At 42.6% G+C, this 20,346-nt stretch overlaps 1 protein-coding gene across 1 annotated transcript in view; it reads right to left on the bottom strand.

Annotated features, from left to right (window-relative positions):
• The window catches only part of LOC109891843 (follistatin-related protein 4), a 257,024-nt gene that overhangs the window by 161,362 nt on the left and 75,316 nt on the right, over positions 1-20,346 (bottom strand). Inside the window, exon 4 of the mRNA XM_031826907.1 lies at positions 1,522-1,764. Coding sequence (XP_031682767.1) covers positions 1,522-1,764 — 243 coding nt within the window. The remainder of the gene's footprint in view (positions 1-1,521; positions 1,765-20,346) is intronic.

The following is a 20,346-nucleotide window of genomic DNA, read 5'->3' as shown; positions in this document are numbered from 1 at the left end:
CCACACCACACCACAATATTCCACACCACAACGGAAGACTTAAACAAATACGTCTTCACTGACATTTGAGCGTGACTATTTATGTGAGCGTCTTCCGTTCCCGCTGGCTTGCGGTGAAATGGTGATCAAGTATAATGTGGCGATTGAACACCTGCCTAATTTGGATTAAGCATGCATGGCAGTGTCTGCCTGGGATCTCTGGCGCTCTAATGTGAGATGACAGAGCATTTCTACACATTCACTGCTCATGCATAAGCACCTCTCTTAACTAGCCCGGTCCCAGCGTCGAATGACACCACCGTAAACGATGTACTGTACTCACTTCTATTTATATCAGCATAAGGCCAATAATTACTGCATATAACTGTCCCCGTCAACATTGGAAATGAACTTAAGAGTAAAGAGGGATGTCGCTCCCTCAGCCAGTCATGAACACATTTTTGTAGCTGGTAAGGACTGAATGAATGCTACTTCTTGGTATTCAAGAGGAAATTCCTTTCACCACAAGAAGTTGTAAACAGCAAGACACGGCCTTCATCATCCCATATATACTTTGCTTTGTATGGAAAGCAGTGAACAGTATTAACAGGCAGTAGAGTGGCCCTTTGCCGACCTGTAGCTAGGACCTGATGGCAGGGGGTCGAAGCAGTGATGGAGTGGGTGGTCGGCTTTGTTGATAAAGTAGGCGTTTTGGTTGAATTGCACATTCATTCAGGAGAGACGAGACTGGGAGTCCAATGACTTTTGATGCAGTATTTGTAACCCGTGGTCGTTTGTTATGAATTGAAGCTGTTAGCAAACTGAAGTTGCAGATACTACTGTTTAGGTTTGACCGAACATGGGTTGATGTCAGATGTTACTGGGACGCTTATGCAATACTTGGAATTACATATGACAGCTTAACATGAACTTCAAGAACATTTCCAAATGTACAAGTCTGCCATTTGGCTTACATCACTCTACCGTTGTTAATGATTCAGTGGGCTTTGTTCAGTTTTAGACATGTTCTCAATGAATTACTTGAAATAAACCCTTAATAGAATATAAAAGCTGAATATAACCTCAGAGACTGCTCCCATAACACGAGAGCCCACCTGTCAGTGAAATGATACGGTTCCCATGACAATCTTGACCCTGTGCCATAGTGCCAGGACACAGACAACATTATGAATGTCGCACAAATGATTTCCCCTCTTTCATTTCTTTAATGCCCCATGTGTTTGACTCTGTCTCTATTGAATGGAATATTCCAGTCATAAATTCTAGTTTGTATTTCAGGGAGGAATGATGTGTCCTCAACTGACACAATTAGCACAACTTCTAGAGAATGTTCTAGTTTGTGACTCGCAGTCTCAGTTTGTGGATATGATTGTCTCCCAGCTTCGGGTTTTAGACTTCCTTTGATTCATTAAGCAAAAAGGTATCTTTGCAATTTGACTTGTTTGATATCAGAACATCAGCATTTCCAAATAACAAGATTTCCAATGACAACATCAGCACAGTGTGGAGATGTGGTTCTACCTTTGAAGAAGCAGTCCTTGCTGTGCACCACGTAGATCCGTCTCTTCTGCAGGCAGGCGGTGCGGTACACCTCACAGTGGTTCTCGTAGAACCTTCCATCGGAGCCGCACACCGGCACAAAGGTGGGTCGACACTTCTCCTGGCACACACACTCTGCCCGGCCCGTCGACTCCAGCAGCACACACTGGCGGCCCCTCCCGCAGTTTGTCCTCTTGCATGGCCCTCCATTTGACCCAGAGTGGACTGGAAGAAACACAGAGAGAGAGAAACCAGAGTTTAGGTTGGAAGAAACAGAGACAACCTGGAAAAAAAACATTCAAAAAGAAACCCATGGTTTGTAAAATGCCAGTAGACTATCATACTAAGACAATCCAGTAAGAAAAGATAGGAAGGATGGATGGATAGGCTGTGTTGGACAGAATATTAATCACTTCGAACACCTGTTGTCTGCTTTCTAAAAGGAAAGTGAAAAAACACATTGTTTATTGAAGGTGCTGTTTGCGCAAGGTTGGCTCTGAGTGTATATGGATGTCCATTACATTTCTCAAATGTCAGGTAAATTAAAATCTTCCCTGTCATGTTGTCAGGTGCCAATTTTTCCTAAAGGAAACTCTGAAATGGCATATTGTTTTTATTAAAAAAATAAGATTTTCCATCCAGGTGGACTCATGCTCTAAAGACTATCAGTAACATTTCAACTATCTACTAACCTTAACCTTAGCCATAAGCCTAACCCTTGTTCTAACGCTAACCGTAACCTTAGCAAGCAGTTGCTTATCAACAGATAATACGACCATCTGTAGAGCATCTACAGATAGAAAATCTAGACTATCCAAATAAAGTGTGACCCAATATTCCACACAAACACACTTAAACTTTGTGAGATCAACAGAAATTGTAACTTGCCCTTCCTCACACGTCCTTCCTAGCACCTGTCACTCCTGAACCCCTCACCGTGGAGATCCTCCGACTCCCTTCTGATTCAATCTATTTGCATTTAAAGCAGGGAAAAAGCTGCTGAGACTTGCAGCCACACCACCTTGGATTGATCTTGCTAGGCCCCAGGCCCTAGAAGGGACCACTCCTGGAGAGATCTGAGCTGGGATTTATGGGGCCTGGGTTTGGAGTATAGGCCGCTAGATTGAGGTTAGGAGCTAGGCTGGGGGAGAGAGGGGAACTGGATTGGTTTTAGCAGCATGGCTGGGGGGAGAGAGGGGGGCTGTGCTGGAGATAGCAGCATTGCTGGGAGAGAGAGGGTAGCTGGTCTGGGTTAGCAGCTATAAGCTGGGGAGCATAGTCATAGACTAGACGTAACATAGTAAATGTAAATCGGGTACACTCCAATGAGTATAATATGTTATGTTTGGTATGTTTACATAAGACAGAAGGTAAGTAGGGTGGTTGGTTGGCGTGGATGGGTAGGCATAGAACATGAACGTCTAGAAACCCAAAGGTTGCGCTTTCAAATCTCATCATCTCAATCTAATAGCTAATTAGCAGCCTTGCAACTACTTATCATGATAGCTAACCCTTCCCCTTTCCAGCCTGAGCATTCTAATTTTGGATTAATAATGATGATGGGTACAGTGGCTTGCGAAAGTATTCACCCGCTTGGCATTTTCCCAATTTTGATGCCTTACAACCTGGAATGAAAATGGATATTCGGAGATGCAAAATATTTTCTATTGTGAAACAAGCAAGAAATAAGACAAAAAAAAACAGAAAACTTGAGTGTGCATAACTATTCACCCCCCCCCCCCCGCCAAAGTCAATACTTTGAAGAGCCACCTTTTGCAGCAATTACAGCTGCAAGTCTCTTGGGGTATGTCTCTATAAGCTTGGCACATCTAGCCACTGGGATTTTTGTCCATTCTTCAAGGCAAAACTGCTCCAGCTCCTTCAAGTTGGATGGGTTCCACTGGTGTACAGCAATCTTTAAGTCATACCACAGATTCTCAATTGGATTGAGGTCTGGGCTTTGACTAGGCCATTTTTTTGGTATTTTTTTTTGTATTTGACCTTTATTTAACCAGGCAAGTCAGTTAAGAACAAATTCTTATTTTCAATGACGGCCTAGTGGGTTAACTGCCTGTTCAGGGGCAGAACGACAGATTTTTTTTTTTACCTTGTTAGCTCGGGGATTCGATCTTGCAACCTTCCGGTTACTAGTCCAACGCTCTAACCACTAGGCTACCCTGCCGCCCCATTCCAAGACATTTAAATGTTTCCCCTTAAACCACTCAAGTGTTGCTTTAGCAGTATGCTTAGGGTCATTGTCCTGCTGAACGGTGAACCTCCGTCCCAGTCTCAAATCTCTTGAAGACTGAAACAGGTTTCCCTCAAGAATTTCCCTGTGTTTAGCGCCATCCATCATTCCTTCAATTCTGACCAGTTTCCCAGTCCCTGCTGATGAAAAACATATTCACAGCATAATGCTGCCACCACCATGCTTCACTGTGTGGATGGTGTTCTCAGAGTGATGAGAGGTGTTGTATTTGCGCTAGACATAGCATTTTCCTTGAATGCCAAAAAGCAACATTTTTGTTTCATCTGACCAGAGTACCTTCTTCCATATGTTTGGGGAGTCTCCCACATGCCTTTTGGCGAACACCAAACGTGTTTGCTTATTTTTTTCTTGAAGCAATGTTTTTTTTTGTAAAGCCCAGCTCTGTGGGGTGTACAGCTTAAAGTGGTCCTATGGACAGATACTCCAATCTCCTCTGTGGAGCTTTGTAGCTCCTTCAGGGTTATCTTTGGTCTCTTTGCTGCCTCTCTGATTAATGCCCTCCTTGCCTGGTCTGTGAGTTTTGGTGGGTGGCCCTCACTTGGCAGGTTTGTTGTGGTGCCATTTCCTTTCCATTTTAAAAAATGGATTTAATGGTGCTCCGTGGGATGTTCAAAGTTTCTGATATTTTCTTTATAACCCAACCCTGATCTGTACTTCTCCACAACTTTGTCCCTGACCTGTTTGGAGAGAGCCTTGATCTTCATGGTTCCACTTGCTTGGTGGTGCCCCTAGTTTAGTGGTGTTGCAGACTCTGGGGCCTTTCAGAACACGTGTATATATACTGAGATTATGTGACAGATCATGTGACACTTAGATTGCACACAGGTGGACTTTATTTAAATAATTATGTGACTTCTGAAGGTAATTGCACCAGATCTTATTTAGGGGCTTCATAGCAAAGGGGGTGAATACATATGCACGCACCACTTTTCAGTTTTTTTTTTCTTTAATTATTTATTGAAAAAAAGTAATTTTTTCATTTCACTTCACCAATATGGGCTATTTTGTGTATGTCCATTACATGAAATCCAAATAAAAATCCATTAAAATTACAGGTTGTAATGAAACAAAATAGAATACTTTTGCAAAGCAGTGAAAATGCCTTAATAACACTGCCGTCCAATCACCAACTTTATTTCTGAAAAATGCCATTTACACATGACAACATGAGCTAAAAATAAATATAATTGGTTTAGGACTTTTATTTTTACTTCAATGAAAAATCTCTGAGCAAATCCTGCATTTGCCTCAGTGCCCTGGTAAATGACTGAAATGAGAGTGGATCTCAGTTCTATTTTGACAGCTTCAAAGTGGGAACCAGGTGGATCAGTTGAGGTAAGAAAATTGTTAAATTATGACAATGTTTCATCAATAATGTCACTTAAATGACAAATCATTTTGTTAAAAAGTCTTTATTTGCAGCGCTGAATAATGTTGGTTGCAATGCTGCTTGAAGAAGCAGCAGCTTGTGTTATTAGCTATTGCTCTAGCTATCTATCCTCTCCCTCCATTTCTGAATGAATTTGTTTCTTTCTAGCTGGCAAAACAAGTGAGCATCATTTTCTTTGTGTACTGCCAAATGTAGATAACATAACTACATTTGCCACTGGTATGGGCTAGTAAATATCCTAAACCTAGCCAGCTAGACAGTGATAGATGCAAGCTAAAACCAGGGAAAGGGAAGGGGAAGAAACAATTTACTTTCTGTTTCATCTGCTGGTAGCTTGCTAAATGTTCACTAAAATAGGTTTCTCCACATGTAATTGATGAAATTAGATTTTAATTCCATAAAGATTATAATTATGTGAAGATTGTAGAAAAACCCTCTCTGAATATTGCTACCATGTGAAAGATGGCTAGCTATGCTCCAACTTCAGTCTATCAGCTTTTCTGACATGGTTTTCCTGCCTGGCAGATACAGCGTCCCTTTCTACTATTGTACTATTACTGTACTAAGATGGATACCTAGCAAGATTACTAAAACTACTAAATCCTAATTTAGCTAGATAGGATAGCATATCTTGTGTTTGGTTCCACTATCACTGTCCTTCATCCACCACGCATTCATCTAGACACAAGCAAATTCTGATAGTGTTTGCTATAAATCAAATGATGTCATTCTGGTTAGTCCACAATCCTTTAGTAAGTCAATCTTTTTATGAGGGACAATCCCACCCTCACAGTCCGGTTGAGCACAATACGATAAACAAGAGTGACAGGACACACACACACACACACACACACACACACACGGGACAGGCAGGTGAACATCGCCTGGCAGGGAATCGACATTCGGCCAGCCTGCTCACAGATCTGTTCATCCTATTGTATGATTGTTGTCATGCCATGGAAGTTGGCTACACATAGGAGTTGGCTATTTGGCACAATCTGATGGAAGACCATATCAAGTCCAATTTTATTGGTCACATACATGTGTTTAGCAACTGTTATTGCGGGTGCAGCGAAATGCTTGTGTTTCTAGTTCGGACAGTGCAGCAATATCTAACAAGTCATTTCGAACAATACACAGCATATACAGCATATACCCAATACACATCTATGTAAGGAATGGAATTAAGAATATATAAATATATGGACGAGCACTGTCAAAGTGGCATAAACTAAGATAAAGTAGAAATTGATAGAATGCAGTTTTACTGTACATGTGAGACGGGTAATGCAAGATATGTAAACATTATTAAAGTGACATTGTTAATGACCACACTAACATTTGGCTTATAGTCAGAACAGAAAGAGTGAAACTTCAATGTACTGGAGGACTACTCTAGAAACCATCGGCTTTGTTACAGGAAAGATGGAAAGGAGAATAGGATGCGATAATGTTTGCGTAGCACCTGAATGTGAGGGCAAGCGGTTATGCATCGTAAGGGGCCGACACTGTTTTAGGTTGTGGCACTCCAGGTAGTGTGAATAATTTCATAATTTCGGGACACAGTTACTTTTACTGGTGCCTATCAAAGATGCCTACACTGACACCCGTCTAGGGAATTTTGAACACAGCCCTGGCATTGAAAGATTATAAACTATTGTTCCTCCTGTGCAGGGTGAACCTGGTGTTTGTCTACACTGAGCTGACAGAGGAGCTGGGTTCGTGGGAGAGGTATGGCTGTCTAACAGACTAATATCCTAAGGAAGGAATCTCACGAGCAGATGGTTGGGTATGTCCAAATACATGATGCAAAAATTAAAGATTATACTCCATGCTGATGTTGAACAGAATAGAATACCCTTGTCAAACCAGATTGACCACTGTGCTCACGCTGGTTTCACAGAATGTGAGCTTGCAAGATCATGCTGGTTTAGGGAGGTTATAGGAATAGATCATGCTTGATGCCATGCCAACTGAAGATCCCCCCCCCCACCCCCAGGTCTAAGACGCTGCCCAGTATCGCTCCCCGTCCTCCCAACGCCTCCACCCTCGCCTCTCCCCTTCTTTCGCGCTCCTCACCGCTAACCCCTAGCCTAGCTAACGTTAGCCACCTTGCCACCTAGCTAACGTTAGCCACAACAAATTGGAATTTGTAACATATCATACAATTTTTTATATATTTTAGACATATTGTACAAAATAGATGGACATCCACAAATGAATACAGACCATATGAAACATAATATCACATCATACTAATTGGAGTGTCCCGGATTTACATGTACTATGTCACGTCGACCGGGTTGGGTTAAATGCGGAAGACACATTTCTGTTGAATGCATTCAGTTATACAACTGACTAGGTATCCCCCTTTCCATTTCCTTTCCCTGAGTCCAGGTTGTGTGTGTGGGGGGGTGGGGGGGGGGGGTGGGGGGGGTGAAGCTGGATGCAGTTTTGCAGCATGGCTGGCGGGAGGAAAAGAGTGCTGTGCTGGTAGGAGCAGCACTGGAAGGAGCAGCACTGGCTCTCAATCTTAACCTCAGAGATTCATTTTCGGAGACAGGTGGGGAATTATTGTCGGGAATTAATTATGTTGGGTATCTGATTGGCATCACTCAGCATAACATTATTCATTATTCATTATAATTATAACATTATTCATCATAACAGTATTCAGCATAATATGTCATTGTTTGCTGTTCATTGTGTTGATCTAAACAGAGAGGGTCATGTATTAATTCCCTGTTATGAAACTGCTCTAGCTCAAGACCACAGTTCCTACTATTATAATAAAACAGTTGAAAACACAAATTGAATCTGCCTTTAGTATAATTCTGTCTAAACTCTACGAAATATTTAATAACAAAGGTAAGGCTACACAGTTGGAGGGTAAAAGTCCTTTAATCACATAAAGGAGACTCGCCCACACACACACACACACACACACACACAGACACACAGAGAGAGAGAAAAAGAGACCTGAAGGCTGACCTGGCTTCGCCGTATTGATGTGTGATCTATCATAATGAAGTGTGAGGTGCCAGCCAGGAAGGGGAACAGGTACAGGACCCGAGGGGCGGGGGGGGGGGGGGACAACATGATGGCCTTGTATCCAGTTCACTAATTGTTCTGCATGTCTCGGCAAATCATCTGTGGGAATGCAAACACCCCGGCTCCCCAGTGACCTTGTTGTCAGTGTCAAGGTCAGGGACGATTACTGGATCGTTTGTATTCTCCAAGCAGCAAAGATTAAAGGCTCAGCACCGTCCGGCGCCACTGGTTGTTTTTCTTCTTCACCTCCCCCTGTCCTTTCCCCACTCTCTCCCTCACTGTCTCTGATTATCTTTGCAGAATAGGCCACAATAAAAACGAGAAAAGTTCTGGGGTTCTGGTGTTTAAAGTCTTGCGGGCACGCTGATCCGTACAGTAAGCCTTTCTTCTCTACTCCCATGGGCCATGTAGCCTTCAGTTGTGACTAGCTTGAGAAGCTAAAGTGTCATTTGATAATCCTCTCTGTTAAGCTGCAGCACAATGGTTCTACGAGTTCAACCAAGCCTCTATGCCAATGGCAGTCAGTACAGGCTGACTGACCAGCAGCGGCAGGGCCTCACATCTTTAGTCCCTGCATTCAATTTCCCCCTATGGTCATTCCCTTTTTCAATCTAATCTATTAGTCCCCCCTAGCTGAGCTTTAATGGGCTTAGGCAGAATCTAGACATTGTCCCTCATCATAATCATACACTTTGAGAATTAATAATGAAGAATTAACATGTTTTTTGTAGTTTTTTTGCAAATGTATAAAAATTCAAATAAAAATATTATATTTACATAAGTATTCACACCCCTAAGTCATTACTTTGTAGAAGCACCTTTGGCGGTGATTACAGCTTTGAGTCATCTTGGGTATGTCAGCTTTGCACATTTGGATTTGGGGATTTTCTCCCATTCTTCCTTTCAGATTTGTTATGTTAGATGGGAAGCAGCAGTGAACGGCAATCTTCAATTCTTTCCACGTATTTTCAATGGGATTCAAGTGCGGGTTTTGGCTGGGACACTCAAGGACCTTCACATTCTTGTTCTGAAGCCATTCCAGCGCTGTTTTGGCTGTATGCTTGTGTTCATTGTACTGTTGGAACTTAAAATCTTCGCCCCCAGTCTTAGGTTGTTTGCACTCTGAAGCAGGTTTTTATAAAGGATTTGTGTGTATTTTGTTCCATTCATTGTTTCCTCTGTCCTTACAAGTCTTCCAGTTCCTGCCGCTGAAAAATATCCCCATAGCATGATGCTGCTACCACCATGCTTCACGGGAGGGATGGTGTTAGACGGGTGATGAGCTGTACCTGTTTCTCTCTAGAAATAGCACTTTGCATTCAGGCCAATGAGATACAATTTTGTATCATCAGACCACATAATCTTTTGCCTTATGCTCTCAGTCTTTCATGTGCCTTTTTGCAAACTCCAGGCATGCTGTCATGTGCCTTTTTCTCAAGAGTTGAATCCATCTGGCCACTCTCCCTTAAAGCCCAGATTGGTGAAGTGCTGTACAGACTGTCCTTCTGGCAAGTTCTGCCATCTTAGCCAATGAGCTATTTAGTTCTGTCAGAGTGGTTATTGGTCACCTCCCTGACTAAGATCCTTTCTGCCCAGTTTGATCAGACTGCAAACTTGAGGCAGTCTTGATAGTTTCAGATTGTTTTCCATTTTCCAATGATGGAGACCACTGTGCTCTTGGAAACATTTAACACTCCATTCTTTTATACCCTTTCCCAGATACAGTGGCAAGAAAAAGTATGTGGATTTCTGCATAAATTGGTCATAAAATTTGATCTGATCTTCGTCTAGGTCACAACAATAGACAGACACAGTCTGCTTAAAGGAATAACACAAACAATTATACGTTTTCATGTCTTTATTGAACATACTGTGTTAACATTCACAGTGCAGGGTGGGAAAAGTATGTGAACCCTTGGATTTAATAGCTGGTTGACCCTCCTTTGGCAGCAATAACCTCAACCAAACGCTTTCTGTAGTTGCGGATCAGACAGTCAGGAGGAATTTTGGAACATTCCTCTTTACAAAATTGTTTCAGTTCAGCAACATTCTTGAGATGTCTGGTGTGAACTGCTCTCTTGAGGTCATGCCACAGAATTTCAATCGGGTTAAGGTCAGGACTCTGACTGGGCCACTCCAGAAGGCATTTTTTCTTCTGTTGAAGCCATTCTGTTGTTGATTTACTTCTGTGTTTTGGGTCGTTGTCCTGTTGCATCACTCAACTTCTGCTGAAACTCATTTGCTGGACATATAGCCTAACATTCTCCTGCAAATGGTCTTGATAAACTTGGGAATTCATTTTTCCGATGATAATAACACGCTGTCCAGGCCCTAGGCAGGAAAGCAGCCCAAAACCATGATGCTCCTTCCACCATACTTTACAGTTGGGATGAGGTTTTGATGTTGGTGTGCTGTGCCTTTTCTCTCCACACATAGTGTTGTGTGTCCCTTCCAAACAACTCAACTGTAGTTTCTTCTGACCACAGAATATTTTGCCAGTAGCGCTGTGGGAAATCCAGGTGCACTTTTGCAAACTTCAGATGGGCAGCAATGTTTTTTTGGGATCGCAGTGGCTTCTTCCGTGGTGTCCTCCCATTAACACCATTCTTGTTTAGTGATTTAGGTATTGTAGACTCGTCAACAGAGATGTAAACATGTTCCAGAGATTGCTATAAGTCTTTAGCTGATACTCAAGGATTATTTTTAACCTCATTGAGCGTTCTGAGCGTTCTGCGCAGTGCTCTCATCTTTTCAGGATGGCCACTCCTAGGGAGAGTAGCAACAGAGCTGAAATTTCTCCATTTATAGACAGTTTGTCTTACCGTGGACTGATCAGCATCAAGGCTTTTAGAGATCCTTGTGTAACCCTTTCCAGCTAGATGCAAGTCAACACTTGTCACGTTCGTCGTAATGATTGGACCAAGGCACGGCGTGCGTAGAGTTCCACATATCTTTAATTAAAGGAAATTCACCAAACAAAATTCAGTACAAATGAAACGTGAAGCTACTGGTGTGCACAAAGGCAACTTACTGTAGACAAGATCCCACAAATAACAATGGGGAAATGGCTACCTAAATATGATCCCCAATCAGAGACAACGATAAACAGCTGCCTCTAATTGGGAACCATATCAGGCCACCATAGAAATACAATTCACCTAGATGACCCACCCTAGACACTATCACGCCCCAACCAACATAGAGAATAAACAGCTTTCTATGTTCAGGGCGTGACAGTACCCTCCTCCCCCCCACCCCAACGGTGCGGACTCCGACCGCAAAACCTGACTCAATAGGGGAGGGTCCGGGTGGGCATCACCAGAAGCTCCGGACCAGAATTGATCGCCAGAAGCTCCGGACCGTGGGTCGTCGCCGGAGGCTCCAGACTGTGGATCGTCACCGGAGGAACCGGACCATGGATCGTCGCAGGAAGCTCTGGACCCCAGACCGTCGCTGGAGGCTCTGGACCGCCGACCGTCGCTGGAGGTTCCCGGACCGCCGACCGTCTCAGGAGGCTCCGGACCGCCGACCGTCTCAGGAGGTTCCGGACCGTAGACTGTCGTTGGAGGTTCCGGACTGTGGAACATCGCCGGAAGCTCTGGACTGGGAACTGTCGCCGGAAGCTCTGGTCTGTGGAGGTGCACTGGAGGCCTGATGCGTGGTGCCAGCACTGGTGGTACCGGGCTGGTGACACGCACCTCAGGGCGAGTGCGGGGAAGAGGCACAGGACGTACTGGACTGTGGAGGCGCACTGGAGGCCTGGTGCGTGGGACCGGTACAGGTGGCACCGGGCTGGTGACACTCACCTCAGGGCGAGTGCGAGGAGCAGGAACAGGACACACCTGACTGGGAAAGCGCACTTGAGGGAGAGTTTAACACACGTTTCAGGACGAGTACGGGGAGCTGACTCAGGTGGCACCAAACTGACAACACGTTCCTTTATTCCAAATCCGTGCATCCTCCACCAACTCAACAACTCCCCCATTTCTCTCTCCTCCAAATTCTCCTTCTTCTCCCAGACTGGCTCTGGTTCACTACTCGGCTCCGCCGACTGCTCCATGTGCCCCCCCCCCAATTTCTTTTTATTGGGGTTTCTGTGACCTACCTCCCTGACTTCATCCCTGTCCCTCCTTCGCTGGTTCCGCCTGCCTCCATGGCAGGGTGTTATCTCCCTAATCTCCTCTATAGACCAGGATGCCATTATCTACCGGGCACGCTGCTTGTTCCATTGTTGGTGGGATCTTCTGTCACGTTCGTCGTAATGATTGGACCAAGGCGCAGCGTGCGTAGAGTTCCACATATTTTTTATTAAATAACCGAAACTCACCAAACAAAACAAACAAGTACAAACGAAACGTGAGCTACTGGTATGCACAAAGGCAACTTACTGTAGACAAGATCCCACAAATAACAATTGGGAAATGGCTACCTAAATATGATCCCCAATCAGAGACAACGATAAACAGCTGCCTCTAATTGGCAACCAAATCAGGCCACCATAGAAATACAATTCACCTAGATGACCCACCCTAGTCACTATCACGCCCCAACCAACATAGAGAATAAACAGCTTTCTATGGTCAGGGCGTGACAACACTTAATTTTAGGTCTTCTGAGATCTCTTTTATTTGAGGCATAGTTCAGATCAGGCAATGCTTCTTGTGAATAATAAACTCAAATTTTGTGAGTGTTTTTATAGGGCAAGACAGCTCTAACCAACATCTCCAATCTCGTCTCATTGATTGGACTCCAGGTTAGCTGACTCCTGACTTCAATCAGCTTTTGGAAAAGTCATTAGCCTAGGGGTTCACATACTTTTTCCAACCTACACTGTGAATGTTTAAATGGTATTCAATATAGACAAGAAAAATACAATAATGTGTGTGTTATTAGTTTAAGCACACTATGTTTGTCTATTGTTGTGACGTAGATGAAGATCAGATCAAATTTGATGACCAATTTATGCAGAAATCCAGGTAATTCCAAAGAAATCCAGGTACTTGCTACTGTATCACTCATCAACATTCTATCTCAGAGATCTATGGACAGTTCCTTGGACTTCATGGTTTGGTTTCTGCTCTGACATGCACTGTCAACTGTAGGATCTTATATAGACGTGTGTTTTTTTGTTTTAAATAGTTTTAAGTCCAAATAGTTGAATTGGCCACAGGTGGACTCCAAGCAAGTTGTAGTGATATCAAGGATGATCAAAGGAAATTGGTACTGTATATTTCTGGATGTGCCTGATCATAATTTGGAGCGTCATAGCAAAGGGGTGTGAATACTTATGTGAATGAGATATTTCTGTATTTAATTTTCAATAAAATTGCCAAGAGTTTCTAAAAACATGTTTTCACTTTGACATTATCGGGTATTGCGTTTAGATGGATGAGAGAAATATACAGTACCAGTCAAAAGTTGACACCTACTCATTCAATGATTTTTCTATTTTTTTAAAATTATTTTCTACATTGTAGAATAATAGTGAAAACATCAAAACTATGAAATAACACATATGGAATCATGTAGTAACCAAAATAGTAGGTGTCCTTCAGTTGTGGTTTCTTTGCAGCAATTCAACCATAAAGGCCTGATTCATGCAGTCTCCTCTGAACAATTGATGTTGAGATGTGTCTGTTACTTGAAGTCTGTAAAGCATTTATTTGGGCTGCAATTTCCGAGGTTGGTATGTCTAATGGACTTATCTGTTTCATCATAGCGCTTGATGGTTTTTGCAACTGCACCTGAAGAAACTTTCAAAGTTTTTTGACTTACCTTCATGTCTTAAAGTAATGGACTGTCATTTCTCTTTGCTTATTTGAGCTGTTCTTGCCATAATATGGGCAACCTTCTGTCACACCCTGATCTGTTTCACCTGTCTTTGTGATTATCTCCATCCCCCTCCAGGTGTCACCCATCTTCCCCATTAACCCTTGTGTATTTATTTATACCTGTGTTTTCTGTCTGTCTATGCCAGTTCATCTTGTTTGTTCAAGCCAACCAGCGGTTTGTCTCAGCTCCTGCTTTTTCCGCACCCTCCTGGTTTTGACCCTGCCTTTACTGTTTCTGATCCCGCCTGCCTGACCACTCTGCCTGCCGTCCTGTACCTTTGCCCTACCTCGGGATTACCGACCTCTGCCTGACCCGACCCTGAGTTTGCCTGCCGTCCTGTACCTTTCCCCCACTTCTCTGGACTACTGGGATTATTAAACTATTGGTTATCTGATGTGGTCTGCATCTGGGTTTTACCTTCATATCTCATAATCTTCTGTATACCACCCCTACCTTGTCATAACACAACTGATTGGCTCAAATGCATTAAGAAGGAATTCAATTCCACAAATGAACTTTTAACAAGGCACACCTGTTAATTGAAATGCATTCCAGGTGACTACTACATGAAGCTGGTTGAGAGAATGCCAAGAGTGTGCAAAGCTGTCATCAAGGCAAAGGGTGGCTACTTAAAATAATCTCAGATATAAAATATATTTGGATTTGTTTAACAGTTTTTTGGTTACTACATGATTCCTTATGTGTTATTTCGTAGTTTTGGTGTCTTCACTATTATTCTACAATGTAGAAAATAGTACAAATAAAGTAAAACCCTTGAATGCGTAGGTGTGTCCAAACTTTTGTCTCCATTTTGAATTCAGGCTATAACACAAAAAAACGTGAAATAAGTCAAGGGGTATGAATACTTTCTGAATGCACTGTATAATTAAATAAGCACAATGGAAAGTTGTATGGAAAATCCATGGAAAATATTTAGCCTTTTTATGATATTTACCAGAGGAATGTGTCCCCCCCCCCTGAGTGCTCGTTGTGTCCTCGTGCCTAATCTAAGGCACGGAAACAAGACTTCAGGCAAGCATCCATCAAACTCTTGACAGATTGACATTTGCTTTATTAATCCTTTTATGAAATAACAATCTTGTCATTTTGCTCCCTTCAGACGCATCATGTCACTGTAACGAAGGGCTATCTTCACCATCTATCTACAAACACAGTGCGTCGGTATACTCTAGAGGCAGACCACTTAAGGACATGCCCTGTATTCAGTCAAGAAAACACCTCTCTTTATTTGTACCTGAGTCTGATTAAAGCCCGTCAACATTTAAACATCAATCAAAACAAACTTTCCATCCAATCCACCCATCCCAAACCACAGAAGAATAGGTAGGGCTGAATCATTGAGTGACACTTGGAGAGTGGGACACTGCCTGGCCTGCCAAACTGTTCTAATTAGAGAGGAAGTGCCACTGCTCTGGTGGTGTGGGACTTCCTGTCTGTCCACAGTAACAGAGTAATAACTGAGCCCCAATCCACAGAGCCTCCATCGCTTCCATACTGCTAGTCACATGTCCTTAGGCTTAGGATATTGCAATTTCGTGGCTACAGTATGGACATTGTGGTTTCCAACGTGGCTTTTGGATTCAGTGCCTCGCGTCGACTGATCTCCCATATCATTCTATTTGGTTTAAATCAGATGAACATAATCACATTCAGAGACACGGTGTCAAACATCTTCCCCCTCTGTATGACACAGTCAGGCAAAATGATTCTGACAGACACACTGTTTTTTAATATCAATGGACAAGAGGCCAGAACTTGGGTGAGAGACTGTAGTGTATAAGATTAGTTTTCATGTCTGTGACATTGTGTCTATCGACCCCAATGGTCATATCAATTCAAACAAAGCTAAGAAATGAGAGGGGGGGTGAAAACAGCCCAACTTGTAAGCCTCTACGACCTCCCAGGCGTGAGGATTTGGAATTAACTCAATGAAGTTTACTTGACTTTGTGGTATCTGACTTGACACTGGTTGGGTGAGAATTGCCGCCATGTCACATACATTATCCTGAAAACAGTTGTATAAAAATAATAATTCCATTTAACGCTCAGTTTTTTTTTTTACAGACCCTCAAAGGATAGAATACTGAGCATACATTGCCAGTGGTTTGAGAGCATTGTAGAGTAACTCTAAAAGGATGATTATGTTCAGTATGAATTTGAACTAAAAAAACATTTGTCCAATTGCCCATAAACTGCGTGACTTTCATCGTTATAATATGTTATTCAATATCCTGCGCTTCTCCACGGGAGATGGAAATAGATATAAAACAAGCTAGACAGTGTGTATTCAAAACACAGTATCACTTTGAAAAAGTATAACACGTTCAAAAAGTCCTACAACTTTGGTAGACTTTTGTAATAGAACTAACAACTAACAACTGCAGATGACTTATAAGAACAGGACATAGTCGACAAATTATACAAGGCCTGTCTCAATATCCTGCATGTTATTAAAGGGAATGAACTTCCTCTCCCAGCATGATTATAAAGGTTGGATATGGAAAAGGTCATTAAGTGAGACTTTTAGCTGACTGCCTGCTCTGTTTATGAGCTGCTGCTCCTCTGTCGCCGTCTCTGCAGATAGAACAACTTGAATTTATTCGTCCTGAATAAAGGCCATTTACCTTGGGTTGGAAATTGACCATCAGATCATCTGTACTATTTTCAGATTCTCATCTGTTATATTCCAAGTGTGTGTGTGTGTGTGTACACTCACGTGTGTTAAAGTATAGAAGCTAGCAACGCTGATGATGGATCTGCAGGTTCAGAGATGTTGGTCCAGTGCTGTAATGTTATTTACTGCCATCCCAGAATCACGAGGCGTTGAGCATCAGTCCACACCAGGCTCCACTCTCATTTCTCCCTATTAATTGCCACCAGCCACAGTAGGCCAACACTGAATAAGCCACACAATGCATTTTCTACACAATCCTCACCAACAGCAGAGGTGATAAAAATATGGTGTATCATGAAAAAGCACAAGTCCAGTTCCATCTCAGGGGTGTATATTACACAAATAGATGGTGTTGTGAAAGCTAAGAAATGTCCCTCATCTGTCCCATACAGCTACAGCATCTCAGAAATAAATTAGCCCCATATTTCCTTTTATTGCCAAAATAATCTGAATTGTATATTTACTGTAGGTGTGTCTGTGTGGGTTCTAGTTATACTATCTGTGTGAAAAACATGTTCATGTGTTATATGTAACATGTGTTTTGTGCATTCTCATATTCAAAGGCGAAGTGTTAACTAGTTTTGACAGTATGGTACATGTCAGAAACATGTACTGTGTGTGTGTCTCAGCGTGTGTACAGTACGTGTGTATACCTCTGTGTACATGCATGTCTATAATGCAATACGTCTTAATCTTATTGATCCCGGCTCTGTGCTGACACAACTCTTGCTCATCCCAGAGCTTTGGGAGATTGCCGGCCGCACTTGATGGCATCGCCCTCGCTCTAACATCACAGTGAGGGTAGAGAGAGACAGGGTCAAGGGTACCTCGCCTTTCACACAGCCAATCCCGACCTGGGTTTAAGCTAATTTGCTTTCCCTAGTCCGGAGTTTTGGTCTGCAGAAAGTTATTAGTCTTGTTTAGTCTTTCCTGCAGTTAGAATAACATAAAATCATGCCACCATTTCATAACTGTAACAGCTGTAATGCATGGGTCTCTTTTTGGGGCATTCCTTGAACTTTGAGTAAGTCCTCTGGGTCTATTTCAGTTCAGATACAGTTCAGATATTGGCCACGTCTCTACCTCTCCCTCTCTCTCTCTCAAGCTTAGACCTCCTGAGTCATATTATTTATGGCAGGTTAATAAGCATACTGTACTTTTAAATTACACTATATATATATATATATATATATACTTTATATATATATATATATAAAGTATGTGGACACCACTTTCTGCCTCACCTGTTAATGACAGGAGTATAAAATCGAGCACACCGCCATGCAATCTCCATAGACAAACATTAACAGTAGAATGGCCTTACTGAAGAGCGCAGTGACTTTCAACGTGGCACCGTCATAGGATGCCACCTTTCAAACAAGTCAGTTTGTCAAATTTCTGCTCGGCTAGAAATTCCCCGGGTCAACTGTAAGAGCTGTTATTGTGAAGTGGAAATGTCTAGGAGTAACAACGGCTCAGCAGCAAAGTGGTCGGCCACAAAAGGGCACAGAATGGGACCGCCGAGTACTGAAGAGCATAGCACATAAAAATCGTGTCCTCGGTTGCAACACTCACTACCGTGTTCCAAACCGCCTCTACTTACTTACTGACTTTATTATCCCCATGTGGAAATTTTGTTTCAGTGTCATGTACACATTTAAACAAAATTTCCCTATGGGGACAATAAAGCCAGTAAGTAAGTAGAGGCGGTTTGGAAGCAAAGTCAGCACAATAACTGTTTGTCGGGAGCTTCACGAAATGGGTTTCCATGGACGAGCAGCCACACACAAGCAGATCGAGCAGATCACCATGCGCAATGCCAAGCGTCGAATGGAGTGGTAAAAAGCTCGCAGCCATTGGACTCTGGAGTAGTGGAAACGAGTTCTCTGGAGTGATCAATCATGTTTCACCATCTGGCAGTCCGAAATACAAATCTGGGTTCGACGAATGCCAGGAGAGTGCTACCTGCCCCAATGCATAGTGGCAACTGTAAAGTTTGGTGGGGAATGAATAATGGTCTGGTAAAAGGTCGAACATCAACCCTTTTCAGGAGCCAGAATTAGAAATATTGAATAAAACATCAACATTTCTTTCTTCTGAGCTGTCAGATCTAATGTTTAAATTATGATTTGCCTCAAGGCATCATGGGAAATTCAAGATGGCCAGGAATCATTCTTATCGGATTACAATAACGGGAGAAAACCAGAATGACAGACAGAAGCTCATCACCAAACACAACCGAACAAAAAACTGTACGAAAAGGCTTTGACCGCTCTTTCCAAAGCAGACAATGCACTACATTGTCCAGCTGGAACCGGCATTCATCTAGAGCTCCCGTCAGGCCCAGTCAGGTCTGTTCGGTGGGTGGGCGGTTCAGGCTGGATTGTGTTGACAGCAGCCTGTCATTGCTCAGACGGTTGGGGGAGACGGGGGGCTGGCTGGCTGTGTGGAGGCCAAGCATCAGTGGGACCACCACAGAGAGTTCATCGCTGGATGTGTCTACTGTAAGAGGAGGAGGTGGACAAGGTGAAGCTATTGCTGGGGATTAGGGACTCTGGCTTGCAGGTAGGGAGGCTGTCTGTTTCTGATAGTTGGCTAAAAATATGCCTCCTCTCTGAGTATGTATGTAAGCTACTGTACTGTGAGTGTACAATATGTATTTTAGTTACAGTGAAATGGGTTATGAATGAGGCATAAACCCACCGTGACCCTAGCTAGGAACTTTGAGGGCATTGTTTAAAATGCTGTTTAAAATGTTTGACTCCACTAAACTTTGTCAGAATAACATATACCGAATGTCTTGAGGTTGTCTTTGGCTATGCATTAATATACCTTTTCAAACATTCAAATCATCAAAGCTACGTTATCTACTTTCCTCTCTCACGCACATGCATTTAATCATTCTGATATCACTTTTAAGTCAAATACCTCTCTTAAAATTGTGTTACGGGTGAATTTTGAATTTGAGGTCAGTCTGGATCAGTGTTTTTTTAAGCTAGTGCTCAAAAGGAGGGTTCATGAAGGGGCCAGAACAGAGAACACTCACTCTCAATCAGATCACAATACATAATAGATAGCCCCTGTGAATAAGTGATGAAGGACAGCTATGAGAAAATGACTTGCTGCTTAGGGACACAGGAAAAAAGCCACAAGCTCTTTACCAAGCACCAAAACATAGGCCAGCCTTCCAACACAATAAACTGAAACATAAAGGTATATGGTGCAGAAGTGGAGATATTTAATATAAACTAGCATCATCGTCACTTAAACAGTGCCTTCGGAAAGTATTCAGACAACTTGACTTTTTCCACGTTATGTTACGTTGTAGCCTTACTCTAAAATGGACTAAATAAAACATTTTCCTCGTCAATCTACAAACAATACCCCATTATTACAAAGCAAAAACAGGCTTTTAGACATTTTAGCAAATGTATTAAAAATAAAAACAGAAATAACTCATTTACATAAGTATTCAGACCCTATGCTATGAGACTCCAAATTGAGCTCAGGTGCATCCTGTTTCCATTGATCATCCTTGAGATGTTTCTACAACTTGATTGGAGTCCAACT

The sequence above is a fragment of the Oncorhynchus kisutch genome, linkage group LG6 (assembly GCF_002021735.2).
Source record: "Oncorhynchus kisutch isolate 150728-3 linkage group LG6, Okis_V2, whole genome shotgun sequence".
Classification (NCBI taxonomy): domain Eukaryota; kingdom Metazoa; phylum Chordata; class Actinopteri; order Salmoniformes; family Salmonidae; genus Oncorhynchus; species Oncorhynchus kisutch.
Note: the sequence above shows the minus strand (reverse complement) of the source record. Positions and strands in the feature narration are given on the sequence as shown.